The sequence below is a fragment of the Lepisma saccharinum genome, chromosome 8 (genome assembly GCF_977018435.1).
Source record: "Lepisma saccharinum chromosome 8, izLepSacc3.1, whole genome shotgun sequence".
NCBI lineage: Eukaryota > Metazoa > Arthropoda > Insecta > Zygentoma > Lepismatidae > Lepisma > Lepisma saccharinum.
The window spans coordinates 80,525,822-80,551,426 of record NC_139236.1 but is presented as its reverse complement, the minus strand read 5'-3'; the positions used below and the strand labels follow the sequence as shown (position 1 = coordinate 80,551,426).

Sequence of the window (25,605 nt, the reverse complement as noted above, 5' to 3'; positions counted from 1 at the left end):
AAGCAGATTTTTCAGCCTACCCACTATTTACGCCTTAGCCTCGCCACTGCCTATTGGCCTCTGCGAAAAAAATGTTTAAATACTTGTCAACAGATAAAAATCGCTGGTATGATCAAGTTTGTAACAGTGCTGTGCGGTGACTTTCACTTTGTAATACAGATGATGAAAATGCTTCGTTCTTTCAGATCCCGATGCCAAGGTGGTTCCTTTGGACGCCAATTTGCTGGGTCCGCTCCCGCCTGACTGGGAGAGGGCGATTACCAAAGATGGGAGAGTCTTCTTCTCTAGGATAGGAACTCGAGAAACGGCATGGGAGGATCCCAGGATAAGTAAGTGTTGACAGTAACTACTTAATCGTTACTAATTATGAATGAATTAAGTAAAATTGTTGATTCTTCAGCAGGTATGGTCATTTTGCACGCTTTAATAGCCCCGTCTGGTTGGTTACACGGTGCAACACAGACTCGTCTACTTCGTTGATTTGGTGTCAAATTGTGTATTTGGTGTCTGCACCGTTTGCACTACGTTCTGGAGCCGTGTAATCTCTGGTGCATGGTCACGTGGAGAGCGCTAACAAATTAAATGGTCGTTGAAGGCAGCAGGCAGGCGGGAATTCGTTGATAACACCATAAAGCCTTGTTTCCATGATAACCAAAAACTCAATATGCTGACCAAGGCAGAATTTGTTTTATATTGAAACATTAACTAAACGTTACGTTTCAACCTTCTAGCAAGGTGTTCATCAGACTCTGGAGAAGAGAGTACTAGTGAGAAAAGAGGAGGCCTAGGAAATAGAGAAGAAAGGGGAAGAAGACACAATGAACTGGAATAGGTGACTAAAGATAAACAAAGAATGGAAGAAGGTGTTAGAAAGAGTGGAAAGGACAAGAGCGATGGAGTAGAAAGGAAGGAAGAGGAATGTAGAACGAAAGGATAAAGAAAACGAGCGTGAGATAAGGAGTCCATCCACGTTCCAGATGAAAGGAAACGTTTATCTAAATCGCCTGTCAGGTGAAACAACAGTTGACATGAGAAGGCCACCTACTGGAACACCTGGAAAGGAATGTTTCAGATTAACAACTTTCTAATAATCTTGTGTCAGGAGGGGAGTGATATATATATATATATATACACACACAAATTTTAACTGAAGATTCGTGATTAGGAGGCCGAAGTTAGTGAGTATGCCGAATTTCAAACAAATTGGAGAAACTTCCGGTATTGTAAATTCACTCCAATTTTAACTCAATTTAACAAGATATTTGTAAATGTCTATCTGTTCTTACACCCTATAACCTGCAGCTCTCTCCGAATTTGAGTCCTGATGCTTATTAAATAATTAATCCGAATTTGATGTCGGCTTTCCGGATCGCACACTTCCAAGCTTTATGACTAAAGGTAAAATTTAGCTCTGATTCTTCTGGTGCTCCATCTATGATATTTGCTTGTCTCTACATTCTCCCAAACCGACCTTGAATTATCATGAAGCAGCCGTTTATACTAATAACAGTCTTCGCTTACAGTAAGGAATCAGTTCCAGGAATGTATCATATATGCTCAATATGCGTTTTCGAGTTTGAGTTTGAATGTTAAGTCCACTTTCATGCACAGATCAGATATGTGCCTTTTCATTAGTTCTAGTTCTAATTCTTATGATGGGAAGGTTCTTTCACGAGTGGAAATGACATTTTTTTGTTTTGCTTATATCCTTCAGCCGGCTACAAAGAAATGATTAAAAACGACAGATTTAAGCGTAGACAAATGATCATGGGAAGGAAACGTCTTCGGAAAACAAAACGAGAAGAGCCTAAAGAAGGTAATATATAGGCTATATATTGTAATGTTTACATTTGCAACACAATGTTCAAGAGTAACTGAATAGTTTATACAAGAGAACAATTATACCTCGTTATCGGTATATTCCTTATGATATTTCAAATAATAAATATTATACTAAAAATAAATAAACCTTTAAATGAATTATAATGTCGCAGGTTGACGTACTTAACGACGTTTATTAATTGTGCTACCACTTTGACCCTAGTGGTGTCGAAGAGAAGAGGAAGAGCGAAAAGAAATAAATAAGTGAACGTTTATGCGAGCACTGAACGGAATTTTTCTGGGATGATTATAAGACGTTTCAACATATAATTATTGTGGGAAACTATTGACACGTTCTTTAGTCAAAGGAACATGATTTAGCTAAAAGAGCAAATAATAAGTTCACATGAAAGACTCGAAAGCATTCGCGTGATGCCTCTCAGGGTATCGGGTAATATCTCTCTGTTAGTTCGTCAAATAAAAATCAAAGTTAAGTTTGCACTAAGAAAAAGGAAGTCTATTTTACTTCTTTGCAAACTAAATACTTATATGCTTAACATATAATCCACGTCACTCAAATAAATTAAACTTCTTATAATTTAACTTGATCAGTCTATTCAAAAACCGAGCCGGAACTTTAAAGTCAAGACAAAACACACTCGTAATTGCCATGGTAACAGCCCTTACAAGATAAGTATATACAGGTTAGTCACTATCCTGACATTATCAGTGATAGGTAAATTACAGAAATAAGATTAAAGAACAATAAACATTTGCACAAGAGGAAAGATAATTAATAACAATAAATATTAGTGCAATGGGAAAGGACGTATCAACTGCCCCCTCCGAAGAAAAATCAAAATCGACAACGAACTGAAAAACTTTCAACAATCTAGAAGATTTTGGTTTCAATCTCTGGAAAACAGTTTACAATTCTTCATATATTTAGTTCACAAGTTCTGAGACAAAACTGGACGCTTGAAGAAAGATTCAGTGGGATGGGACTGCTGATACAGAATTTCCAATAAACGATGACACTTCATACAAATAAGAAAACCAGATCATGTAAACACTCGGCAGCCTATTCAAATATGCTCTCGTTCTACAACATGTCGTAACTACAAACTCATAGAAAACTTTTCCAGTGCCACGCCTTTCCAAAGACACCTTCCTATGGATCGTGAAGATTTCAACTTAAATCGGTTGTTCCTTCCATTTTCAGTAATTTACTAGAATCAATCTTTTTCTTCATATCTTCTGGTGAAAGAATCCATTTCTAATGGCTAGTTATAAATTTCCGGACACTCATTTACTTGTCTACGGAATTATTCTCTTCTAGCTCCTTTTAAATCGACACTCCATGCACCATTAAATATAATATTCTATGTATAAGACTGATCTCAGTTTTGTACTTTCGCAGAAACGAATAACCAACAGCAGATCTTATGGTAAATCTTTAACAATTAAGATTTCCATTAGAATGGTGCTTTCAGTAGTTTCGAGCACTGAATTACGCTTACCTACAAATTCAAGTTCTGAATTCTAGTTCTAGCTCACTGAATTTTTATACTGAACGATCTGCCTTAATGTACAGGTAAATTCTGATTTGTTACGAATATCAGCATAATATCTTTGTCACCAGACTGTAAAATTTATCTTCTTGCCACCAGTTCCATCCGAGACTGCCTAACATAAGGAACGTTTCTATGTCAGGCGAGGGGTGAAATCCTGCACCTGGTCCAGATTAGATCCGGTGTCCCAACAGAAGTTCCTCGTTACTGCCACACTACGCTGTTGCTCAGCGCTGGGATATGGTTCAACAATGTCTGTCTGCACTCCACTGTTCGTCATTTGAGTCCTTGGAGAATTATTGTTATCTCTCTGTGGAGGGAAAACGTTGTTTACGTGGCGAAGAAAACCCGCTGTTATGATACGGTCTATCGTGAGGATTACCTCTGGAAGCTGAATATTCTCGTCGTGATCTAAACTGACGCTGCTGATGATATCGACATCCATTTCTTGAATCTGAACTGTCAATTTGGTTGCTTCTGTTTTGCTGCTGAACTATGCGAACTCTAGAAATTCCTTGGTCATCCCTTCTGTTTTGTTCAGCTCCAATATCTCTTCTCCATGTAGACCGCCAGGCATCTTGTTCCTCTGCTTACTCATATCTCTTAACAAAATCTGCTAAGAGATCCACGGTGTTCGGAGCATGAGCCAAGCACAATTGCTTTACTCTACAAGGCAACTGTCCGATGATTAGATTAACTACTTCCTGCTCGGTATAATGATTACTCAGATTCCTATAGGCAGAGTACACGGACCAAACATATTCCTCCACATTGTTATCATTTTGCTTATTGTACCGCCTAGTCGTCACAGACGCCAATTCTCTCTCTTTCGCTTCTGTTGAAGCAAAACGCTTCTTGAACTCTCTGCAGAAATCATAGTAAGTGCGGAAATCGTTCTTATGCGAATAAAACCAGTGATAGGTATTTCCAGTTAACAAACGTGGAATGATTTCAAGCCTATAATGTTGAGGAATCTGTAGAATTTCAAGGTTTGTATTAAATTCGTTTAAATATATTTCAGCTGAAATAGCGATAATATTGCCGTCGAACTTTCTCATAGAATTGGTGTCTGCCATCCTAGGAGTTACACCAGTGTGTACCATGCGTGAAGAAGGCTCTCTTCTGTTTCTTCTGCTGCGAGCAGTTGATTCACTGTCTGAAGAGCTGGATTCGTTCATCTTCTTGTACCTCCTTTTCCGATGGGTTTTTCTTTCCAGGTTTGTAGCTTCATCTGAACAGATGGGATAAACTGTTGATCTTCCAGAATTTTCCTAAATACGGTGGATTTTAGGATGATCAGAGTTCGTCTGAATCTGTAACCTATCAGATCAGATCAGAAATATGAACAATTTCACTACAGATATGACCAACATCTGAGGAAAATTTGTCTTGTTTAGTTTCAACTGTTTTCCTCCATTCTTCGTCAGCTTTTCTGTATCCCTCGGTTTCATTTATATTCTCAGCAAGTTTCTCTGCCACTTTCTGGCTAATAGTATCTTCTAACTTATCTGTGATAACAGTTACCTGGTGATTCACATTTTCAAACACTTCCTTTCTGAAACTGCTCTGTTCTTCAGCGATTTCCTTACGAAAGTTACCCTGAGATTGTTCAACCTCTTCTCTCAACAGGGTAATTTCTCTTTGCACATTTGACTCCACTTGTAGAGAGTTTGCTTCAAATGTCTGACGTAAGTTAACGATCTCTATTTGAATGCTTTCTTTTATCTTCTGTTGATTTTCTTCCACTTTGGCTGTCAAATTCTCCAGTCTCTGTCCCATTTCCAAAGCAGATTCTGTGAGTTTCGAATAACCCTGTGAAATCTTCTCTTCTAAGCGCCTTTCTGATTCCACCAGATTTCTAGAATTTTCTTCCATCTTTGCTTCCAGATTCCTAGAACTTTCCTGAATTTTTTTATTCCACAGCTCTTGTACCTTCCTCCAACACAATCCGTAATGAAGAAAGCAGATCTGCCGTAACGGGAACTGACTGCACTCGAGATTCATTCTCCTCGGACGACGATTTACTTGCACTTCTCAACATCTTCTTATCCATTTTCTTCTAACACAGAATTTCCATCACAATCACAAATCAATTACACTTCACGAACACACAAAAATGAACACCACTAAGGAAACAACAGATTTCGAACCCTGCGTTGTTGCGCCAAAATCTTGACACGTTCTTTAGTCAAAATAACATGATTTAACTAAAATAAGTTCCGATGAAAGACTCGAAAGCATTCGCGTGAAGCCTCTCAAGGTATAGGGTAATATATCTCTGTTAGTTCGTCAAATAAAAATCAAAGTTAAGTTTGCACTAAGAAAAAGGAAGTCTATTTTTCTTCTTTGCAAACTAAATACTTATATGCCTAATACATAATCCATGTCATTCAAAGAAATTAAACTTCTAATAACTTAGTTAAGTAGTGTCTGTGGTTACGTTAACTAGTACTGTAACTGTTGCGAAGTCTATTGCTGTAAATACAAGAATGAAACTACATGTAATGTATTTCTTTTAGATTTGCTTGAAGTCGTCGAGACGACGGAAAGATCAACTCGACGAGGTTCAGGTTTGTCTAATACAATCACATTAATTTATATCAAACTACAATGTCTTCATTTCTTGATATCTCGGTTATTTTGCGTCGCTTTTTTATCTCTTGGGTTAATCGCAACGATAAGGATGAATGATGAGTTGATCAATGTGTGATGGAACAAGCATAATGATACTTCCATGCCTTAACCAGTGTTAAAACCTTGGGACCTTTGGTTTCGTAGCGTGTTTCGCTAACCACTCTGCCACGTAGGCTGATACCTATAATGCCAAATTACTGTCTCATTAGTAGCTATTCTATTTTGTACTCAAATATATTGTAGCAAATACAATGATTTCCTGTTTACTCTTGAAACGAGGAATGGTTAGCACTCGTTTAGCAAATAGTTAAATTCATACACTAGACATGCCCATGATAGAGCTGTCCTTTGAAGATATTATCTGCTTCTATCCACAGTTCGTCGCCCACCAATTAAAAAGAGCTACCGAAAAAAAGGCCCTCGAATGTATAACAGCCGAAGGAGCACTTTCAGCCCTGAGCTGTACAGGGACTATTTTAACCAGGACGATTACCTCGAGGACAACGGATTAGCTGAATCGGACGTTGATGGCATTGGGAGCGGCGGACTGTTCGGTATCTACAAGGTGTACAAGGGGCAGGAGCAGGTTGGCTGGAGCCTTGACAAGATTGCGCCGGTCGGAAGTTACTCTCAGTGGGATTCTCCTTCGTATCCCGGTCAGATCGTTGGCATGGAGCTGCCTCCAGGTGCGAATGTCGGTCAAGTACCTTTCCCTCGCCCAGCGGAGGAACAGGCGGCAGCAAGTTCCGGTAAGTGTCATTGTCAACGGAACTTGAAAAGTAATATGCAACCAATTTGTTTCTGAATGCTCCCTTTGAAATGGCATGCCTTGCGATGCGCTTCGTGTGACATTACAGTCCGATCAGGGGAGACAAAACTACCTGGAAAGGTCTATTCCAAACGCGAGAGAGGAAGCAGGTAAAAGGCATCCGCCAAACTACCCTGTCATATTTTGCTTATATAGATTTGCTTGTTTGTTTATTATCGCTTACTGTGATGTATTTGTAATTTATGACGATTCTTACAATTCGCAACAAACAGTTTCGAAGTGGATCGAAGAAACCGGTGGCGTTTTGTTGCACATTCAGCAAAACGAGCAAGTCCGTTTGCTGCCATGCTGATTCGTCGTGAAGCAGATGTTATTAGTGAATACTATCCTGATTAATGTTGTATAAATTTGAGCTTAATATTTAAATAAAGTTATCACGTCACATTAGTCATTCTCTACTTGCTTTGCCGGCGTTAGAAATTTCATACGATTCAAACTATGTTCACGGAACTCCTTCCTTTCCAAAATGCCACTGCTGCCACAGAGCTCCAGGTAACGGAACGTGAGTCTTATAACATGGGTCGACTTGAAGCCAAACTTTTTGAAGAGGGGGTGATACTATCATGGCGGCAAGCATACCTTTACATTTCTACTTGTAACAACTATTTTTAAAATTGTGAGTCATTGCACCACAGAAGATTGCAATTTTTAAGTTTACTTAGAACTATATAACTCTCTACATAATACACTCCACTAATGAGTACAAATAATTTATTTATAAAAATGAAAACTTAACAAGCTCTGTGCATCTCCGCCATATTTCTAGCCCCAGGATTATGCACGGCTTCAAACAAAAGCCCATCATTTTCAATCTGCGATTTCTGCCGTCACCCCTATTTTGACAATGAACAAGTCCAATTGGCGCATGCGCACTTCTGTCCATGGTTTCGGCTAAGGCAGCCGGACATTATCACTTTGTTGTAAACCTTAAGTTGCATACGAACACATACTGAACCGGACAGAAGCTATGGTATGCAAAGTTAAATGGATAAAGTGTTCCCCTGTGCTTAGCGCCACGCCATGAAGGCGTATAGGGGGTGTGGGGGTAACGCCCCACACTTTCTTGATCCGGTCGTGACTGGGGGTGATGTGATCAGCACCACGCCCCTGACCGCCTTTACACCCCAGGGTTTCCACCAGGTACCCATGTTATTCGACGCTGGGTGGGCGCCGGGGCCGCTTCCATCGTTAGAAAAGTTCCCGGATTTGAACCGGAAAATGGATCCTAACTAAAATTAAGTTTTCTTTGCGTGCGAAACCTTATCGTAGAATTGATAGAATTGAATTTTTATTTCAAGTCACTTTAACCACAGATAGGCTAATCGGGACTGGACCTACAGTTTAAAGTGGGATCTAAACCACTGTGGAATGTGACTCCACCGGGTATTTATCCCGGAACACTAATCGTAGAGCATAGACAGACGACACAAGTTTTTCGCATTGCGTATTTTTTTACTTCAGGGTTTAACATAATTCATTATAAGAATTTTAAGAGTTGATAATGCATAACTCATGAACACTTCACGTTTCAAATGAAAGAACTTTCACTGTCATATCTATGTCACCTTTCAGACTGGCAGAACGATTCTACAAATGAGAAATCTGCCCATGAGGAAAATGAAGAGAAAGGTATGTTAAAGGTCTTGTGTTTAAAAAACGATCGAAAATCAAAAAAGGAGAAAGGGGAACTATTGGTGTGCTCAGTAATATTTGTGTCTCCTTTTTACTTTTTTATGCATTTTCTGTGTGTTTTATGTGTTTTTATTTATTAAATCTACGCCAAAAGGTTGTTTTAACCATTGACAGACAGGGGTTACAGGCCGTGAATATTTTCTAGGGGGGCAGTTACTTTTATGTAATATATTAACGAACAGCATACAAAAAATTAATGTTTTGTCTAAAAGGTAACTTATCAGATTTCCTGTTTCACTGGGTATCGAGAACAGGGCATCTGCTTCCTCGTCCCCTCTGCTTATAAGTAGTGGTATTTATGATATAACCAGCACCACTTACAAGTGTAGAAAGTATGAACCCCCCTCAAGCAGATTTGCTTACACTTAAAACAAGCTCAACATGCCTATATGAGCTTTTTGCTCAAGTGTGGAACCCGTCTAATCCAAGATTTTTGTAAAAATGCCCTCGGGAATTTCTCGGAAACTATGACCCCCCTCAGATTGATTTGTCTACACTTACAGAAGGCACTTCTGTGAGTTTGTTGTCAATAAACTTGTCAAAAATATGCCCCTCCTCATATTTTTTTTGACCACTTAAAACTAAGCCAAACGTATTAACACACACCTACACCCACCCACACCCACCCACACATATTCACTTCCGGTTTACTTCCGGTCCACTTCCGGTCTACTTCCGGTCTACTTCCGGTCCACTTCCGGTTCACTTCCGGTTTACTTCCGGTCCACTTCCGGTTTGCCTACTTCCGGTCCACTTGTGGCCAAGTTGTGGCCTATTTCTGCTTTTTTTATCCAGCATAGAATTTTGATTTGAACCCCAAGAAATTGTATATAAATACCAAAGCCAAAAATATTAAGTGTATACACACATACACACATACACACACACAAAGCACAGTGCTGAACCCAACTGATATTTTTTATCCAGCATAGAGTTTTGATTTGAATCCCAAGAAATTGTATATAAATACCAAAGCCAAAAATATTAAGTGTATACACACATACACACATACACACACATACAAATCACACAGCTGAACCCAACTGATATTTTTATCCAGTATAAAGTTTTGAATTGAATCCCAGGAAATTGTATATAATAAACAACAGCAAAAATGCCAAATCAAAAATATTGTAATCAATGCAATAAAAATATATCCAGCCCCAATTGGGCCAAGCACCAAAAAATTTGTAACCCGGACAAATACAGAACTCCCACAAAAATTTGCCCCAAATGCAATAGAAAATACAGCATGCAATACTTCACATATACACATAAAGATACTTGCTCTGCACAATCATCAACACAACCATCTACATCTGGTCTGAAAAGAAAGCACGAAGCACCTGTTAATGCTGGACCTGCAAAGCAGCCACGCTATGAACCCATCCGTAGCAGTTTTAATGCCCAACTTAGGGATCACCGGTTTGTATCAGAGCCAAGATGTGACATTAAGAATTTTTTGAACAGTATAAATCCTAATCTCCAGGCAATTCTTAATGAACAAAATGGGTCTTATAAGCTATCCCTCAAATTGTTTGTACAATATAAGAAACCAAATGGCACAAAATTTACACAGCCCCACATAACAGAAACTGTACCGGTATATTCAAATGCAAATTCAGACACAATAATAAGCAGTTTAATAGATCAATTGAATATTAAACACTCTGAATTTGCGGCAAAAGAGTCAGCATGGAGCCTATGCGGCTCTCCGCACAAGTTATATGTTAATATTTCTGAATTCAGCCCATTGCGAGGATCTACATATTTGCCATTACCTGCCAATATTAAAAACAAACAAGCCGTGGTCAATATAAAAAATACCGACCAGAAATGCTTTTTGTGGTGTATTTTAGCTGCTCTGTTTCCAGCTTCAAGAAATCCTCAGAGAATAAATTATTACAAACAACATGAAAATGATTTTGACGAAGCAATGGAGGGTTTAGAATATCCAATGTCTGTAGAGAATATTGATAAATTTGAAAAAAGGGCCAGGCACATCAATGGCAAACAATTATCTATTAATGTATTAATTTGTTCCACTGGCAATTGCCCGATAGCACCTCTCAGAATCAGTACACTTGATGATGAATCTGCTGTTCCGATTGATCTGCTCTTAATTGAAGGGGATGGCACATATCATTATACTCTGATACATAATCTTGAAGCTTTAGTGAGAACACAACTAGACAAATCTAATAGAATATTTAAGTTGTGCAGAAGATGTTTAACTGTATTTGATGGTCAAAAAATGGTGAAGGGGGTTCCTGAATGTAATACAGAAATTGCCAAAAACAAGTTAATTGAGCATCTGAAATACTGTGGCAACCATAAACCTGTTCATATGGTGATGCCCAATCCAAGTGAAAATTGCAAATTCAAAAAGTTTGAAGCCTTGTTGGAACACCCAGTATATATTGTCTGTGATTTTGAATCGAACCTCAATCCTCTTGCATTCTGCAATCCAGATCCAGAAGAATCTTCAAGTACACCATATCAGCAACATGAGCCTTCCAGCTTTTGTTATATGGTTATACGGGATGGTGTTGTTATTAAAGAATATTCATACATGGGACCAAATGCCATCAAAATATTTGCACATATAATAGAAAATGTGTGCCGTGACATAGCATCTAACATCTTATTAATATCAAAGCCTATGTTGCCTTTAACAGAGAAACAGATTGAAGATTTCAACAAAGCAGAAAAATGCCCGGTATGTGATTGTGAATTTTCAGATACAAATATCAAGGTACATCACCATTCTCATACAGATGGTCGATATAAACAGGCCCTGTGTAATAGCTGCAATATTCAGATCAAGAGACCAAAATTTATCCCCATATTTTGCCATGGAGCATCCAATTATGATTTTCATCATCTGATCAGGTACGAGGGGTTTAACAAGGAGAATTTAAATATTTTAGCTGAAAATGATGAGAAATATATATCTATTAGCAAGATAATTAAAGTTAATGGTGTTCCTATTCACATAAGATTTCTTGATTCTTACAGATTTTTACCTGCTAGCCTGGCTACACTGGCAAATCAATTATCTGATGATCAATTCAAAATCACACGTGCCTCGTTTCCAAATCTGGACCTGAAATTAATTAGGCGGAAGGGTGTATATCCATATGACTATGTGACAGATTTTTCTAAATTTGATGAGTGTTCCCTACCACCACAAGAAGAGTTTTACAGCAGAATCAGAGGATCTGGAATCAGTGATGAAGATTATCACCATGCCCACTTGATGTGGAACAATTTAAAATGCAAGACATTTGGTGATTATCACATGGCATATTTGAAACTTGATGTCACCCTCTCAGCTGATATATTTCAGGCATTCAGAAAATCTTCCATGCAAAATTATGGACTGGATCCAGTATATTTTTACAGTGCCCCGGGCCTAGCATGGGCCGCAACATTTTTCAACACCAAAAAGCAATTGGATCTGATCCACGATCAAGATACGTATCTGTTTATGGAGAAATGTATAAGAGGAGGGATGGTGCAATGTTCCCAGAGATATGCCAGAGCAAATAACAAGCATATGCCTGATTATGATCCAGCACGGCCATCAAATTATATACTGTATGTGGATGCAAACAGCCTCTATGGTCATGCCATGATGGATAAACTGCCATATGCAGGGCTTGAGTGGGTTGAAGATTTCAATATTGAAGATCTTAAGGACTTTGATGACAGTGAATATGGCCTCTTCTTAGAGGCTGATCTGATAATTCCTGATGATTTGCACAATAAATTTTCTGACCTGCCCCCAATTCCCGAGGTTCAGTGCTCACCTGGCTCTAAACAGAAGAAGCTCATGATGACTCTGGAGCCGAAACAAGGCTATGTCATATATTACAAAAACCTCCAGTTCCTGATGAAACATGGTGTTCAAGTGACCAAAGTTGGCAAAGTTTTGAGGTTCAGGCACTCAAGATGGTTGAAACCATACATTGATACAAACACGGAGCTTCGAACATCTGCAAAGAGCCAATTTGATAAGGCATTGTTTAAATTGATGGTGAATTCTGTGTATGGCAAAACAATTGAAAATGTCAGAAAACATACCGATGTTAAAATAATTACTGACCCCAGCCTGAGCAAAAAATTGGTTGCAAAGCCCAATTTCAATTATAGAAGAATTTATGATGAGCACATGGCACTTTTCAACATGAAGAAAACAAAGATTAAGTTTGATAAACCTATTTATGAAGGGGCTGCAATATTGGAATCGTCCAAATTACATATGTTAACATTGTATTATGATTGTAATATAATTAAGCCTTGTTTCCATATTAAAACCAATAAGTTGCTGACCAAGGCAGTCAGCAACTTATTGGTTTTGTATTATGATGTGCTGAAACCTTTTTATGGTGATCGTGTAAAATTATTGTACATGGACACGGATAGTTTTATTCTTGATATTCAAACAGAAGATGTTTATCAAGATATGTCACAGCCTGAATTGTTTCAATACTTTGATACCAGTGAACATACAAGAATTCAACCCCACAACAAAAAGGTGCCTGGGAAGTTAAAAGATGAGACACTTGGTGATGTTATTGTGAAATTTGCTGGGTTAAGTGCCAAGATGTACACCTTTGAAACATGTAGTGGCGCTGTTGCCAAAAAGGCCAAGGGCATTGGCAAAGTAACTGTTGAAAAAGATCTCCAATTTGAAGATTATGAAAATTGCATCAAATCCCAGAATTCAATCAAAACATCAGAAAATAGAATTCAGAGTAAGGATCACTTGCTGACTAGCAATATTGTAAGAAAAGTGGCTCTGGACCCACATGATGATAAGAGATGTATTTTATCATGTGGCATACATACTCTACCATGGGGGCATTGTTATTTGAAAAATGGCAAACAATGCCCAATTACAGAGCATGATTTGAAATAAATAAACATGCCTATGAACTTATTTGGGTTCAAAAAACAGGCTATTATGGAGCTTCCAACACCACAAGCCTCTTCTGATATGCTGTCTAAACTGAGTGGCTTGTTAATTATTCATCTGAACAGCATATTTACAGATAATGATGAAGAAACAGGTAAAACATTGTACATATTTAACAATAATTTAAATCATTACCAATTACCTGTAGGTGGTCAATTGCAATTTATTACAACCCCTGAGGGTGATGTCAAGATTTCAGTAGGGAGAAATATTTATAGAATTAAGCACTCAAACATGATTTCTGGCACTGTATATACTGTTTCTGCTGGTGACTGCTTATATATTGAGGTCCCTGGATCATATGACAAGCTTATACCCTTTTTTATAGAATTAAGAATCAGATACTCTATAATAAATAACCACTAAAACAAAAATGCCTAATGATATATTTGGCCATACAAGACATGAAGATCACAGTGATGAGATTCTGATGCTTGATGTCAGAGTCAAGAAATTAAGAAGTGATTTACAAGCTTTACAGACCACACTCAATGCCAGTCTTCAATTAGAAATTACAAATTTACAATCACAATGCATGGACCCTCTTCTTAAAATTGATTCTGAACTCAAAGTGCTGCTTCAGAAATATACTGACCTTGCAACATTAGATAATTTTCAAAGTTTGGAAGAAGCTGTAGCAGCTCTTCAAGCCAAATTTAAGACCCAGGCTAACAACTCTGAGCAATTGAAACAGCAATTGGAAGAGCAGATAAATAATGTTCAGACACAGCTCCAAACAATTGTCAAAAGCATAAAATCACAAGAAGATTTTGATCTAGTGATTTCCACTCTAAAAGAACAGATTCAATCACTCCAGATACCTAATCTGGATCCTCTGCACAATGCCATAGCCGAGGTTAAAGAAAAAATTGAGACACTTGAAAATTTTATGAACAATTTGCCATCTTCTGATGCTTTGAATGCAATAACTCGGAGTGTTGCCAACATCAAGCTGCAGCTTGAAACATATGAAGATTTTGGAAAAATTCAAAGTTCCATAACCCATCTTGAAGGTACAATAGCAGCAGTACAAAGTGATTTGGCAAATGTACTAGAATCCCGCTTGCCTGGAATTGTAGATACCCTTGTCAGTGTCCAGCAACAAATCACAAAACTTGAAAACCTCAACACCGAATCTGAACTATCTCATTTTCATCACTTGATAGATGATATCCAAACAAAACTTGAAATTTTACAACAATCAACACCCTCTCAGGCAGATATAGCCCTGCTCCAAAATGCTATGCAAAATGTGGCTGATGCTTCTGAATTAAACAATGTGAAATTGGCACTTGAATTTTTGCAAAATACAGTATCAAATCTGCCTACATCACAGGAACTTAAAAATATTAAGAGAGCTGTGAATCGCATATTGAAATCAGAAGATATCAAGAATATCCAGACAGAGATCAAACATCTCACTCAGACAGTGTCCACTCTACCAACCAATCAACATATTAATGAATTGCATGCCTTGTTTGAGGATATCAGAAGACAGGTCCATGATCTTACTGCTCAAAATTCAAAATTGGCAGTTATTGAAAATTTGCAACAAATTGTAGCTAATATCAAACAACAGCTAGGGACCATGGAATCCAATCAAGCAAATGCTCTGTCCGTTTTTGCCACCCAGCTACAAGAAATTGTGCAACAATACAAGAAACTTGTTGTGGACATAAAAATCAAGCCAGGCCATGATGATGTTGTTAGGACCATCAATGAGCACCTTGAATCTGTAACAAGCAGATTGCTTACAGCAGAAAAAGAAATAACTGGCATAATCGAGAATCCAAAACATACAGTAATTCTTGAATTGTACAGCATCCCCAACAAAGAATATGATTCACCATTTACACCAGGTGGCAAAATATATATGCTGTCCCCTGCACAATTTTATTACCAGTTTTTTGTTGGAGGCACACTTAGACCAATCAAGATCAAATATTGGCATCAGCCACAGGCACACCACTACCCCACCTTATCAATAACAAATGCTGAGAACAAAGCAAAAATCACCAGTGTAGAGTTAGAGGATTTTACAGACCCCGATACATTAGAAACAGCCTATACTGAAGATGATGGCACTCTGGAATTTAAAATACAAATAGGGGACAAATTATATTTAGAAAATCCTGCAGTTTCAGCTGCTGAACACCCTATAGTTGCAATATTCTTGTTTACATATTATGTCTAGACAAATTATTGTTGATGAATTACACAGACAAGCCAGACATAATTTTAAGAGACTCCCAGTAGTTACAAAAGGCATAGATGATTTATGGCAGAGCGACTTGATTGAGATGGCAAGTGGACAGCTGAAAAATTTAGACAAAATCAACAAGGGCTACAAGTATCTACTCACTGTGATAGACACATTTTCAAAATTTGCCTGGGCTGTGCCACTCAAATCCAAGACTGGGGCATGTGTTACAGAAGCCATCAGAACAATCATCAATCAGAGTGGAAGATCACCGCGCTATTTGCAAACAGATAATGGCAAAGAATTTTATAATTCTGTGTTCCAACAATTTATTAAAAGCCAGTCAATAAAACATTATTCGAGTTACAGTGATCTCAAAGCCTCAATTGTAGAGAGATTCAACAAAACCTTAAAAAATCTTATGTATAAACAATTTACACTTCAAGGTAATTATAAATGGCTTAATATTCTTCCAGAACTTCTACATAAATATAACAACTCGGTCCATTTCACAATCAACATGAAACCCTCTGATGAGCAAAAATTGATCAGCACTGTTTATTATCCTAGATACCAGCCAACAACAAGAAAGGCCAAATACAGGGTGGGCGATCAAGTAAGAATCAGCAAATATAAGCACTTATTCAAGAGAGGCTTTACAAGAAACTGGAGCACTGAATTATTTACAGTAGTTCAAGTTAAACCTGGGACCCTTAACACATATATAATAAAAGATCACCGAGGAGAAATTCTCAAAGGCAGATTCTATGAACAAGAGCTCAGCAAAACTAAACAGCCTGACACATATCTCATAGAAAAAATCATCCGCAGAAAAGGCAGCAAGTTATTTGTCAAATGGCTGGGTCATCCGGAAAACAGCTGGATCGATGCAGACAAAATAATAATATGAGCACCTGGGATGTTATAAAAAGGCTGCCAGAACCTGAACAGCAGAATAAGAGAAATGGCAAGTTGCTGCCTGAAAATATTAGATGTCTTATTGTTGGGCCATCTGCTTGTGGTAAAACTACACTAATGGTTGATAATTTTTTATTGGCACCCAACTGGTTAGACTGGAAAAACAGGCACTTGTATATCTTCTCTAAGAGCTTGGAACAATTAAAATATCAGCAGCTGATGAAGCTATATGATGGATTGGATATAGCCACTTTTGAACCAGATGTTAAGCCACTAGATGAATGTCTCGATAATTCTGTTGTTGTGTTTGATGACATTATACTGGATAATCAAAACAAGGTTAGAAATTTCTTTACACAGGGCCGGCACAAAAACATTGATTGCTTCTACCTGGCACAGACTTTTTCTAAAATACCGAAGCAGCTGATCCGAGACAACAGCAATTTGATATGTGTGTTTCATCAAGATCATACCAACCTCAAACACATACATGATGAATATGTAGGTGGGGACTTGAGCTACAATGATTTTTCCAAGTTTTGCAGCAGGTGCTGGAGCCAGGACAGTTATGGGTTTGTCACAATTGATATGACAAGAACACCCAATAGTGGCAAATACAGAAATAAAATCAACGATTTTCTAGACGTTGAGACATAAATAAATAACCATGAAAAGGCCAATCATTGATGATCTTAAATTAAGAGATTATCTTGTAAAAAGATTTAAGGGATGGAAATCAGAGAACCGGGGAATTTATGAAAAACACAAACAAACAGAACAGCCTGTAATTGATGCTATTAATAATTTAGGTAAGAATATCAAAACTGTTACAGAGCAGAATCAAAATTTGATCACAGAGCTTGTACCTGTAGCTGCTAGGAACATATTAGATTATCCATTCACCCCACTTTCCAGTATTCATACACCTAGTCCTGTTGCTCCTAGAAGAATTGAAGCTACTCAGGATCCTATTGAATTGGGTCTTCTTGCTCAAAAATATTTAACCACACCTAAAGACAATAAAGATGAGGTCTTTGGCTTATATGCTGACACAGAGCTTGATGGCAGTATCATACATAGAATTGGCAATTTCAGAGTAACTTTTATGGGGGATGATCTGATTGTTTATTCAGAATCTCGTCTCGGAGAAAAAGGTGCTTTTGTTAAGTACCCCGGAACACCTGGATTGTGGGAACTGATGACTAGGAAGAGGCCTGGTAGCTATACAGATCAAGATTATGAACATTACAAAGAAATATTAATAAAATCAGATGCTCTATACCAGAACAATGATCCCACACAAAAAAGAGTCAAGTCGAGCAGTGGGGCAAAATACAATAATTTAATCAAGCCCATATGGTCACAGATCAAGACTGGCAGTGGAATCAAACAATACAACACCCTGCCTAAAGAATTTGTGTGGGTTGATGATGTCAGGAAACTTGTAGATAGGTTATTAGTGATAGCTGGGGAGGAAAATGCTGGGAACCACAATTTTTACAATGAAAAGGTTGGAATTATGGACATGATAAGCACAAAATTGTCTAATTTTATAGTGAATGACCCTAAGGGCATTGGATATCTCATAAAAATTATTAATACTCTACCACCTAAATTTTGGAATATTTCTGAGGGTCGGGGCCTGGTTAATGACATTATAAACAAGCTGCCATTTGAACTGCACATTCCAGGCTATCAGTATTGTGGTCCAGGCACAAAATTGGAGCATAGATTAAACAGAGGGGATCCTGGTGTTAATCCCCTAGATGCTGCTTGTAGAGACCATGACATAGCATACAACACACATTCTGATCTTGACAAGAGACATGTTGCAGACAAGAAATTAGAAGAGGCTGCATTTGGTAGATTTGTAAGCAAAGATGCTTCTTTGAGTGAAAAAATAGCAGCATTGGGGACCACCATAGCTATGAACACCAAACAAAAACTGGGGTGGGGGTTGTGAACATGTATATAATAAACATAGGATGAAGGCCAAGGGTGTTATGTATCAAATACCTTATGCAGGTCTCAAATCTCTTAAAACTATTGACAGTCTTTTGACCAAAAAGCAGCGCAAGAAAAAAAGCTCTTGTCTTGCAAAGGGCCATGGTATGAAATTGTTGCTTAGTACCCCCCAATTAAAAAAATTACAGCAATCAAGAAAAAAATCACATGTAGGGGGGTTCATATTTACTATCCCTGCCATCTTAGCTGCTCTCGGGGCTGTTGGGAGCTTGGCTGGGGGATCAGCCGCCATAGCAAAAACAGTAATAGATGCCAAGAAGAATAAGGCAGAATTAGATGAGCAGAAGCGCCATAACCTGGCCATGGAGAAAAAAGGCAAAGGTGTTAAGAGAGCCATGAGTAAGTTTAAAAAAAAACAAGAGCCGCTTACAAACCAAGATATTGAAGCTTTAATCAAGCCACTGGGCATCAAACATTTTAGGGGTGTGTACATGTCTGATTCTTTACCGGAACAACCACTCAACAAAGAGTGTGGCATTGTTAATTTGGATAATGCCCGACCCTGTGGCCGAGTGGTTAGCACATCGCGCTGCGACGCCAAGGGTCCCGGGTTCGAATCCCGGTCGGGTATGGTTGTTTGTGATTGTCCATTTTCATCCATTTCATCACTCATCCCCATCTTCGCAAATTAGCCAAGAGGCACAAAACGCGAAGTAAAATAAACTAAATCAACTACAACTACTTAATTTGGATAAGTACAAAAATCAGGGCACTCACTGGATTTGTTATCTTAAATATTTAAACAATGAGGCATTTGTGTTTAATTCATTTGGAGGTGTTCCTCCTGAAAATTTAATAAAATATCTAAATTCAGCTAATCTTTATTACAATAATGCCCGTGTTCAAAACTTCAAAGATGTTAATTGTGGACATTTGTGTTTATCTGTTCTTAGATATATGTCTCAAATAAATAAACCATCAATTGAAAATTTTCAAAAGGCCCTGTGGTATTTAAAACATCATGGGGGTATTCCATCTCACCAGCCAAAATTCAATATTGAAACTCAAATTGCATGATGACATAGTGTATCCCAAAACAATAGCTCTCAGAGCATTTTACGGCATGTACTTGAAACCTAATATTACACACCACAACAACAAAATTGCAGTAGGGGATCAAAATATTGTCATCACTCCAGGCCAGTATAATCTATCCACTCTAAATGCTCAATTACCCAGAGGTATAGTGTTAAGTCAAAATTCTGTCACTCACAGAGTAGAGATTGTATCTGCTACAGAAACAGTGGATCTGGGTACTATAGGAGAGCTGTTAGGCTTTGAGAACAACACAAAACTTGAACCGGCCATCAAACACACTGCTATGAATATACCTAAATTCTTAGCCATAGAGACTCTGAATATTCACTGTAATGTGGCCGAGGGTATGATCACCAAATCAAATGGCATAGGCACTCACAAACAAACTGGCATCATTGCAACATTCAAACCTAATTCCGAATTCATGGAGCCAATCATCTACAATCCATCCCCAACATTATATTTTCCTGTGTGTCATAATAGAATAGATTATATTGAATTGATGGTCACTAATGAAAAAGAAGAATTAGTTGATTTTGCTGGAGCCACAACAACTGCTATTATAGAAATTAATATTTAAATAAAAATACATACAAAAAAAATGGAAAATATTGAGAGTTATGAGCTACAATCATTCCCCCCAAACAGGAGGACATTTGCAAATTTAAATCAACCCAACACAGAAATAGAGGTTGATCTTGATGTAGGGGACGGCTTTATACACCCCCACAGAGCAGATCTATACATCAAATTTGATGTTGTAAAGCTCGATGGAACAGATTATCCGGCAAATTCAAATATAAGATTGGTGGACAATTTTGTGCCGCATCTGTTCTCTGAAATTGAGATCAGAAAGCATGGTGTTGTTATAAACAGAGTGGATTATCCCGGCATTACCTCCACAGCTTTGGCCACATTAAAATTATCCAAAACCGAGGCTTCATACTACCAAATAGGTGGATTTGAGGCTGGTGATAAGATATTAACCAAGAACCACACAGTGCTGTTCCCCATGCGCCTGTTGCCAGGATTCTTCTCAGATTACAAAGAAATTATGTGGAAGGGTGGGTTAAGAATTACATTTAGAAGAGCTGCAAATGATAATAATGCTTTGATGAGGTACAGTGCAATAAACCCTACAGGAGAAGCTCTGCCTAATACCCTACCTGATGAGGGCAAGTGCATTATTCAGACTATGGAGCTAAGAATCCCGGTTGTTGAATATGAGGCCAGCTATGCTCTTAAATACAAAGCTGATATCCTAAAAAATCCACACATTCCTCTGCAATTTTATACATATCAATGTGTACAGAAGCCTGCCACTGGTACCTATTATGAGTTTGATGCCACAAATTCATTCTCCAGCATACAATATGACATGCCGGATTTTGTAGTGGTGCTGTTTCAGACTGGAAGACACAACAATCAGGAAAAAAATTCAAGTAAATTTGATAACTGCAACATCAAGAACATATATCTTAAAAATGGCAGAAATGAGGTATTCCCTAGAGAAAATTACAATTTAGACATGTCCAAGAATGATTTCCTCAAATTATATGAGGCTTTTTCGGCTTTCAAACGTGTCACTACAGGCAATACGGATATGTATTACACACCAGATGAATTCAAAACACGGAGGCCCATGTTTGTAATCAACACTTCAAAAAGAAAACAAGTTGTGGTGAATGACAGGACAAACATTAAAATTATCTGTGAATTCCACGAGGCTTTACCCGATGACACCATTTGTAGTGTCATTCTCATAGGTGAAAAATCATATGTTTATGATGTAAGAAATGAGAGGGTCACAGAGCAATTCTAGAGAGTCTCTGCATATTGCATTGTCTTAGTACTAGATATGCAAGATGAGCCTGGTGTCCAATTGAACTTAGACCGGAAGTGGACCGGAAGTAAACCGGAAGTGAACCGGAAGTAGACCGGAAGTAGACCAGAAGTGGACCGGAAGTGGACCGGAAGTAAACCGGAAGTGAATATGTGTGGGTGGGTGTGGGTGGGTGTAGGTGTGTGTTAATACGTTTGGCTTAGTTTTAAGTGTGGTCAAAAAAAATATGAGGAGGGGCATATTTTTGACAAGTTTATAGACAACAAACTCACAGAAGTGCCTTCTGTAAGTGTAGACAAATCAATCTGAGGGGGGTCATACTTTCTGAGAGATTCCCGAGGGCATTTTTACAAAAATCTTGGATTAGACGGGTTCCACACTTGAGCAAAAAGCTCATATAGGCATGTTGAGCTTGTTTTAAGTATAGCCAAATCTGCTTGAGGGGGGTTCATACTTTCTACACTTGTAAGTGGTGCTGGTTATATCATAAATACCACTACTCTTATAACCCTCACTAGCTTTCACTCTGAATGCACGACTGTAGAACAAGCACAAGACAAATAGGTTAAAAAACAGAAATCTTTGAACACTGCAATTGTCTACATTAAGACGGTTATTTTTCAATTATTTTCTCCAAGCTGTGTGAAATACAAATCTCCAATGGTGATCAATTTGAAATATACAACATTAAATTGATCAAAATTTTAAATTATCAATAAAACCTTCGGGCAAAACAAATCACATTTGGAAAAATATATCTGTACAGACTGGTCACAAAGCAACCCCCCTTTATTTTAGACACTAAATGATTGTTGTTGAATGCTTGATATGGGCACATACCTGATTGTTTAAGTGTACAGAAGAGAGGCATGGAAACCGTCATGATGGAACTGGTACTGTATCCCATGAGGGTGTGAATGAACTTTGAACTTATACCGATCGTCAAAGAGTCTTATTTCAAATTTCCGTTACCGATTAACATTGCCATACGGAAATTTAACTCTTAAATCAATACATGTCAATTTATACAAAATTACTCATTTTAGGAAATATTAATAATTTCTAATTATATTTCAGCTGCTGATGAACAGACAGAGAATCAACAGACAGTCTATCACAGGAAAAACAAGCCTTCGAAACATCAAAGCAAGTTTACCCTTTTTGGATAAACTAAGACATATGAGACAAGTAGCCTTGGCATGAAACCAAGCGAGGAGCAAGAAAATAAAATTTGAGATGCTCTGTATTAACTCTATAAATGGCTGTTACTTCGCTAGAGAATAAAGAATTTTTCACACAGTTTTATAGTTGGTTGAATATACTTCTGTTTGTGTTATGTTGAACCTATTCATTTATTAGTAATGGAGCTAATTTCTTAATATTTATGTATCATAATTGCAATAATGATAATTTAAAGCTATTCAAGTATCTTAAAATCATCAAAGGTGTACAGCGAACATTTAAATCACTATTAAAAACATACAAATGACCCATTTCAGTAAAATAATGAGTATATACTGGCGTATCTACTGTAAAAATTGGACAGCAAATTTACGGCAATCTGGACGTCAATGAATGTTTTGTAAACATTTCATCACCACCAGAGAACTGCTGAATTAATAATTGCAGTCACTATGATATAAAGCTTTCAAGATATGATTAAGTAATCGTTTAATTAAAAATTAAGCCACATAGTTACTTGTGGAATAAAACTTGTGAAATACTACAGAAAAGAACAAAGCTAAAAATATTTTTTGATTTTATACAATACAATCATTTTTCTGATAACAGGCTAAGTAAAAGGATAGTACATTAGTGTCGATTTTAAAACGATATTGTGATGTAATTAATTGAAAAGTATTATCTCACTACTAGTTCAGGTTTTACTATTTCGACTTTTTGCATATCTATTATTTCGAATATATTGTACACCTCCTTTATTGTAAGGCACAATTATTATGAAAATATATTACAAGGAATATATCTGGTTAAGGAACCATATATTTTTAATTAGACGTTAAGAACAGACATTAAATTTAGTGACATCTAGGTATCACACATTCCACCAAGAACAACAGAGTTTAGGCCTAACTCATTATCTTTGTAGTAGTTCTCTTAACGTAATAATCTCAAGTTTTATTGCAAAAATGATGAATGCAGTGAAGAACTCGGAAAAGTTTTCATTCAAATGAATTTTCAAAACGTTGGAAACATTGTAACAGTGTGAATGCATTCCCGGATAAGTGCAGTTGCTTTCAGAGAAATGTGTGGACTTCCGTGAACTTTCATTCATTAGTTACACAATTATAGCTCCCCCAAAATAAAAAAAGACAATTAATCATTTAGCTTACATTTAGGGAAGTAATTATTATGACCGGTTTATACCCGCGAATCAAATGAAATAGTTATTTGCAGTTTACCAGATACATTCAAGAAATTTACTTTGATATAGATCGGATACACATTGATACCGTTCGTGCAAATTCCACTCTAAATTGAGTTTCGTTTAAGTCCACTTGATGCACAGATAGACTAATCGAGGCTTAACTCACAGTTTAAAGTGGGATTTGAAACACTATGCGCCTACACCGGGTATCGAACCCGGGGTGCCTCGATTACAAGGCAACGACTTTACCATTATTTTTTTTTTTTTTTTTTTTTTTTTTTTTTTATTATTCCATTTTAGTCAACAATTACAGTAAATCTTTACAATTCTTACAGATATGTTATTCAAGTATTACATTTAGAAAGTTGGCATAGTGTAATTTCTTATAACCTAACGACATTTGTTGATATTCTTGTCTTATAGTTAATCCAAAGTCCAAGTAATTGTAATTTTTCCCCACAGGAAATACAAACATTAAGTATTGTGCTATAAGCCACTGAACTGATTGTTGCTTTGTGCTTGGAAACAAGTGGAACTCTGGTAAAATAATGTCTTTTACTGATACCTGGTTTGGTGAAATACGACAAATTCTACTTAGCATTGTTCTTAATTTTGACCAAGCTGTGGCTGCTTTCTTACATTCTGTTATCTTATGGGTAATCGAATCTGGTGCTTGGCAATCATAGCAATTTGGAGAATTACTAAAACCATATTTGTGACATCTATCTGCCGTTACAATAACTTGTTGGATCACTTTGTACCATATAGATGATGCCTTGTTCGTTAGGTGTTTCGCCGTTACATTGTTCCATATTTGTTTCCAATTACATTGTGGATTTTCTCTTTCAATTCTAACGGTTGTTATATTTGCGCTAAGTTGCTCTCGGTAAATCTGTTTAACAGAAGGACAATCATAAGATTGTTTCACAGTTTTGTAAAATGTATGTATAACGTACTCAGTATAAAACGCTAATTCTCTGGGTATAACTTTTATATCCATTGGTGCTGTTAATGGTACTTCTTTTAACATTGTAATTATTATGCGTTGCGTGGTGGATTCAGTTGGAGAAAATATCGCTGAAAGACCGCTTTGGATAAATAAAGCTTTTGATTGTATCGCCACACTCTTTAGGTTCATACCTCCCCTCTTTTCCGGGAGGTATAGTTCGCTCATAGCCACACGGAACACTGAGTCATGCCAGAGAAATTTACCAACCTGTTGCTTTACCCTGGCTGTTTGCTTCACGGACAAGGTCAATGTCTTGGATAGGTACCAAAGCTTCGATAGAGCGTAAATATTTACGTATCTCACTCTCGATTTCAAACAAAGAAACCTGAGTTGATTTGCACGTAAAGTATATATCACTTTTTCGGTTTTCCATTACGCCATCGAGGAGGCCTTAAATTTCGTACTAACTGTGGAGAAGTGTATTTTGAAACGGCGTAGTTCTTCTTAGCATAAGATTGAAAAGAATGACTACACTGTTTTTGAAACAAAACCATCTTGCAGATCACAATTTCATTTTGTGAAAAATGTGATAACCATAAAAGTTGCGCATTAACTTTGGAACTTCAAGGAAATAATGCAACTAAACTTCGAAATGAAAGATGAAGTTACAAAAAGAGGAGAACGTCTTTCTATATTTTAGTAAGTATAAGTGCTAATG

At 37.4% G+C, this 25,605-nt stretch overlaps 1 protein-coding gene across 4 annotated transcripts in view; it reads left to right on the top strand.

Moving 5' to 3' along the window:
- The window catches only part of LOC145991578 (uncharacterized), a 48,561-nt gene extending 25,710 nt beyond the window's left edge, over window positions 1-22,851 (top strand). For 2 of the 4 annotated variants that reach the window (XM_083127625.1, XM_083127624.1), the window contains exons 6-11: window positions 186-329; window positions 1,715-1,816; window positions 5,912-5,962; window positions 6,404-6,775; window positions 8,428-8,484; window positions 22,630-22,851. In XM_083127625.1, the coding sequence (XP_082983751.1) occupies window positions 186-329; window positions 1,715-1,816; window positions 5,912-5,962; window positions 6,404-6,775; window positions 8,428-8,484; window positions 22,630-22,721 (818 nt within the window). In that variant the 3' untranslated portion in view covers window positions 22,722-22,851. The remainder of the gene's footprint in view (window positions 1-185; window positions 330-1,714; window positions 1,817-5,911; window positions 5,963-6,403; window positions 6,776-8,427; window positions 8,485-22,629) is intronic. The other 2 variants (XM_083127626.1, XM_083127627.1) reach the window with 2 other exon arrangements.
- Window positions 22,852-25,605: the final 2,754 nt, after the last annotated feature.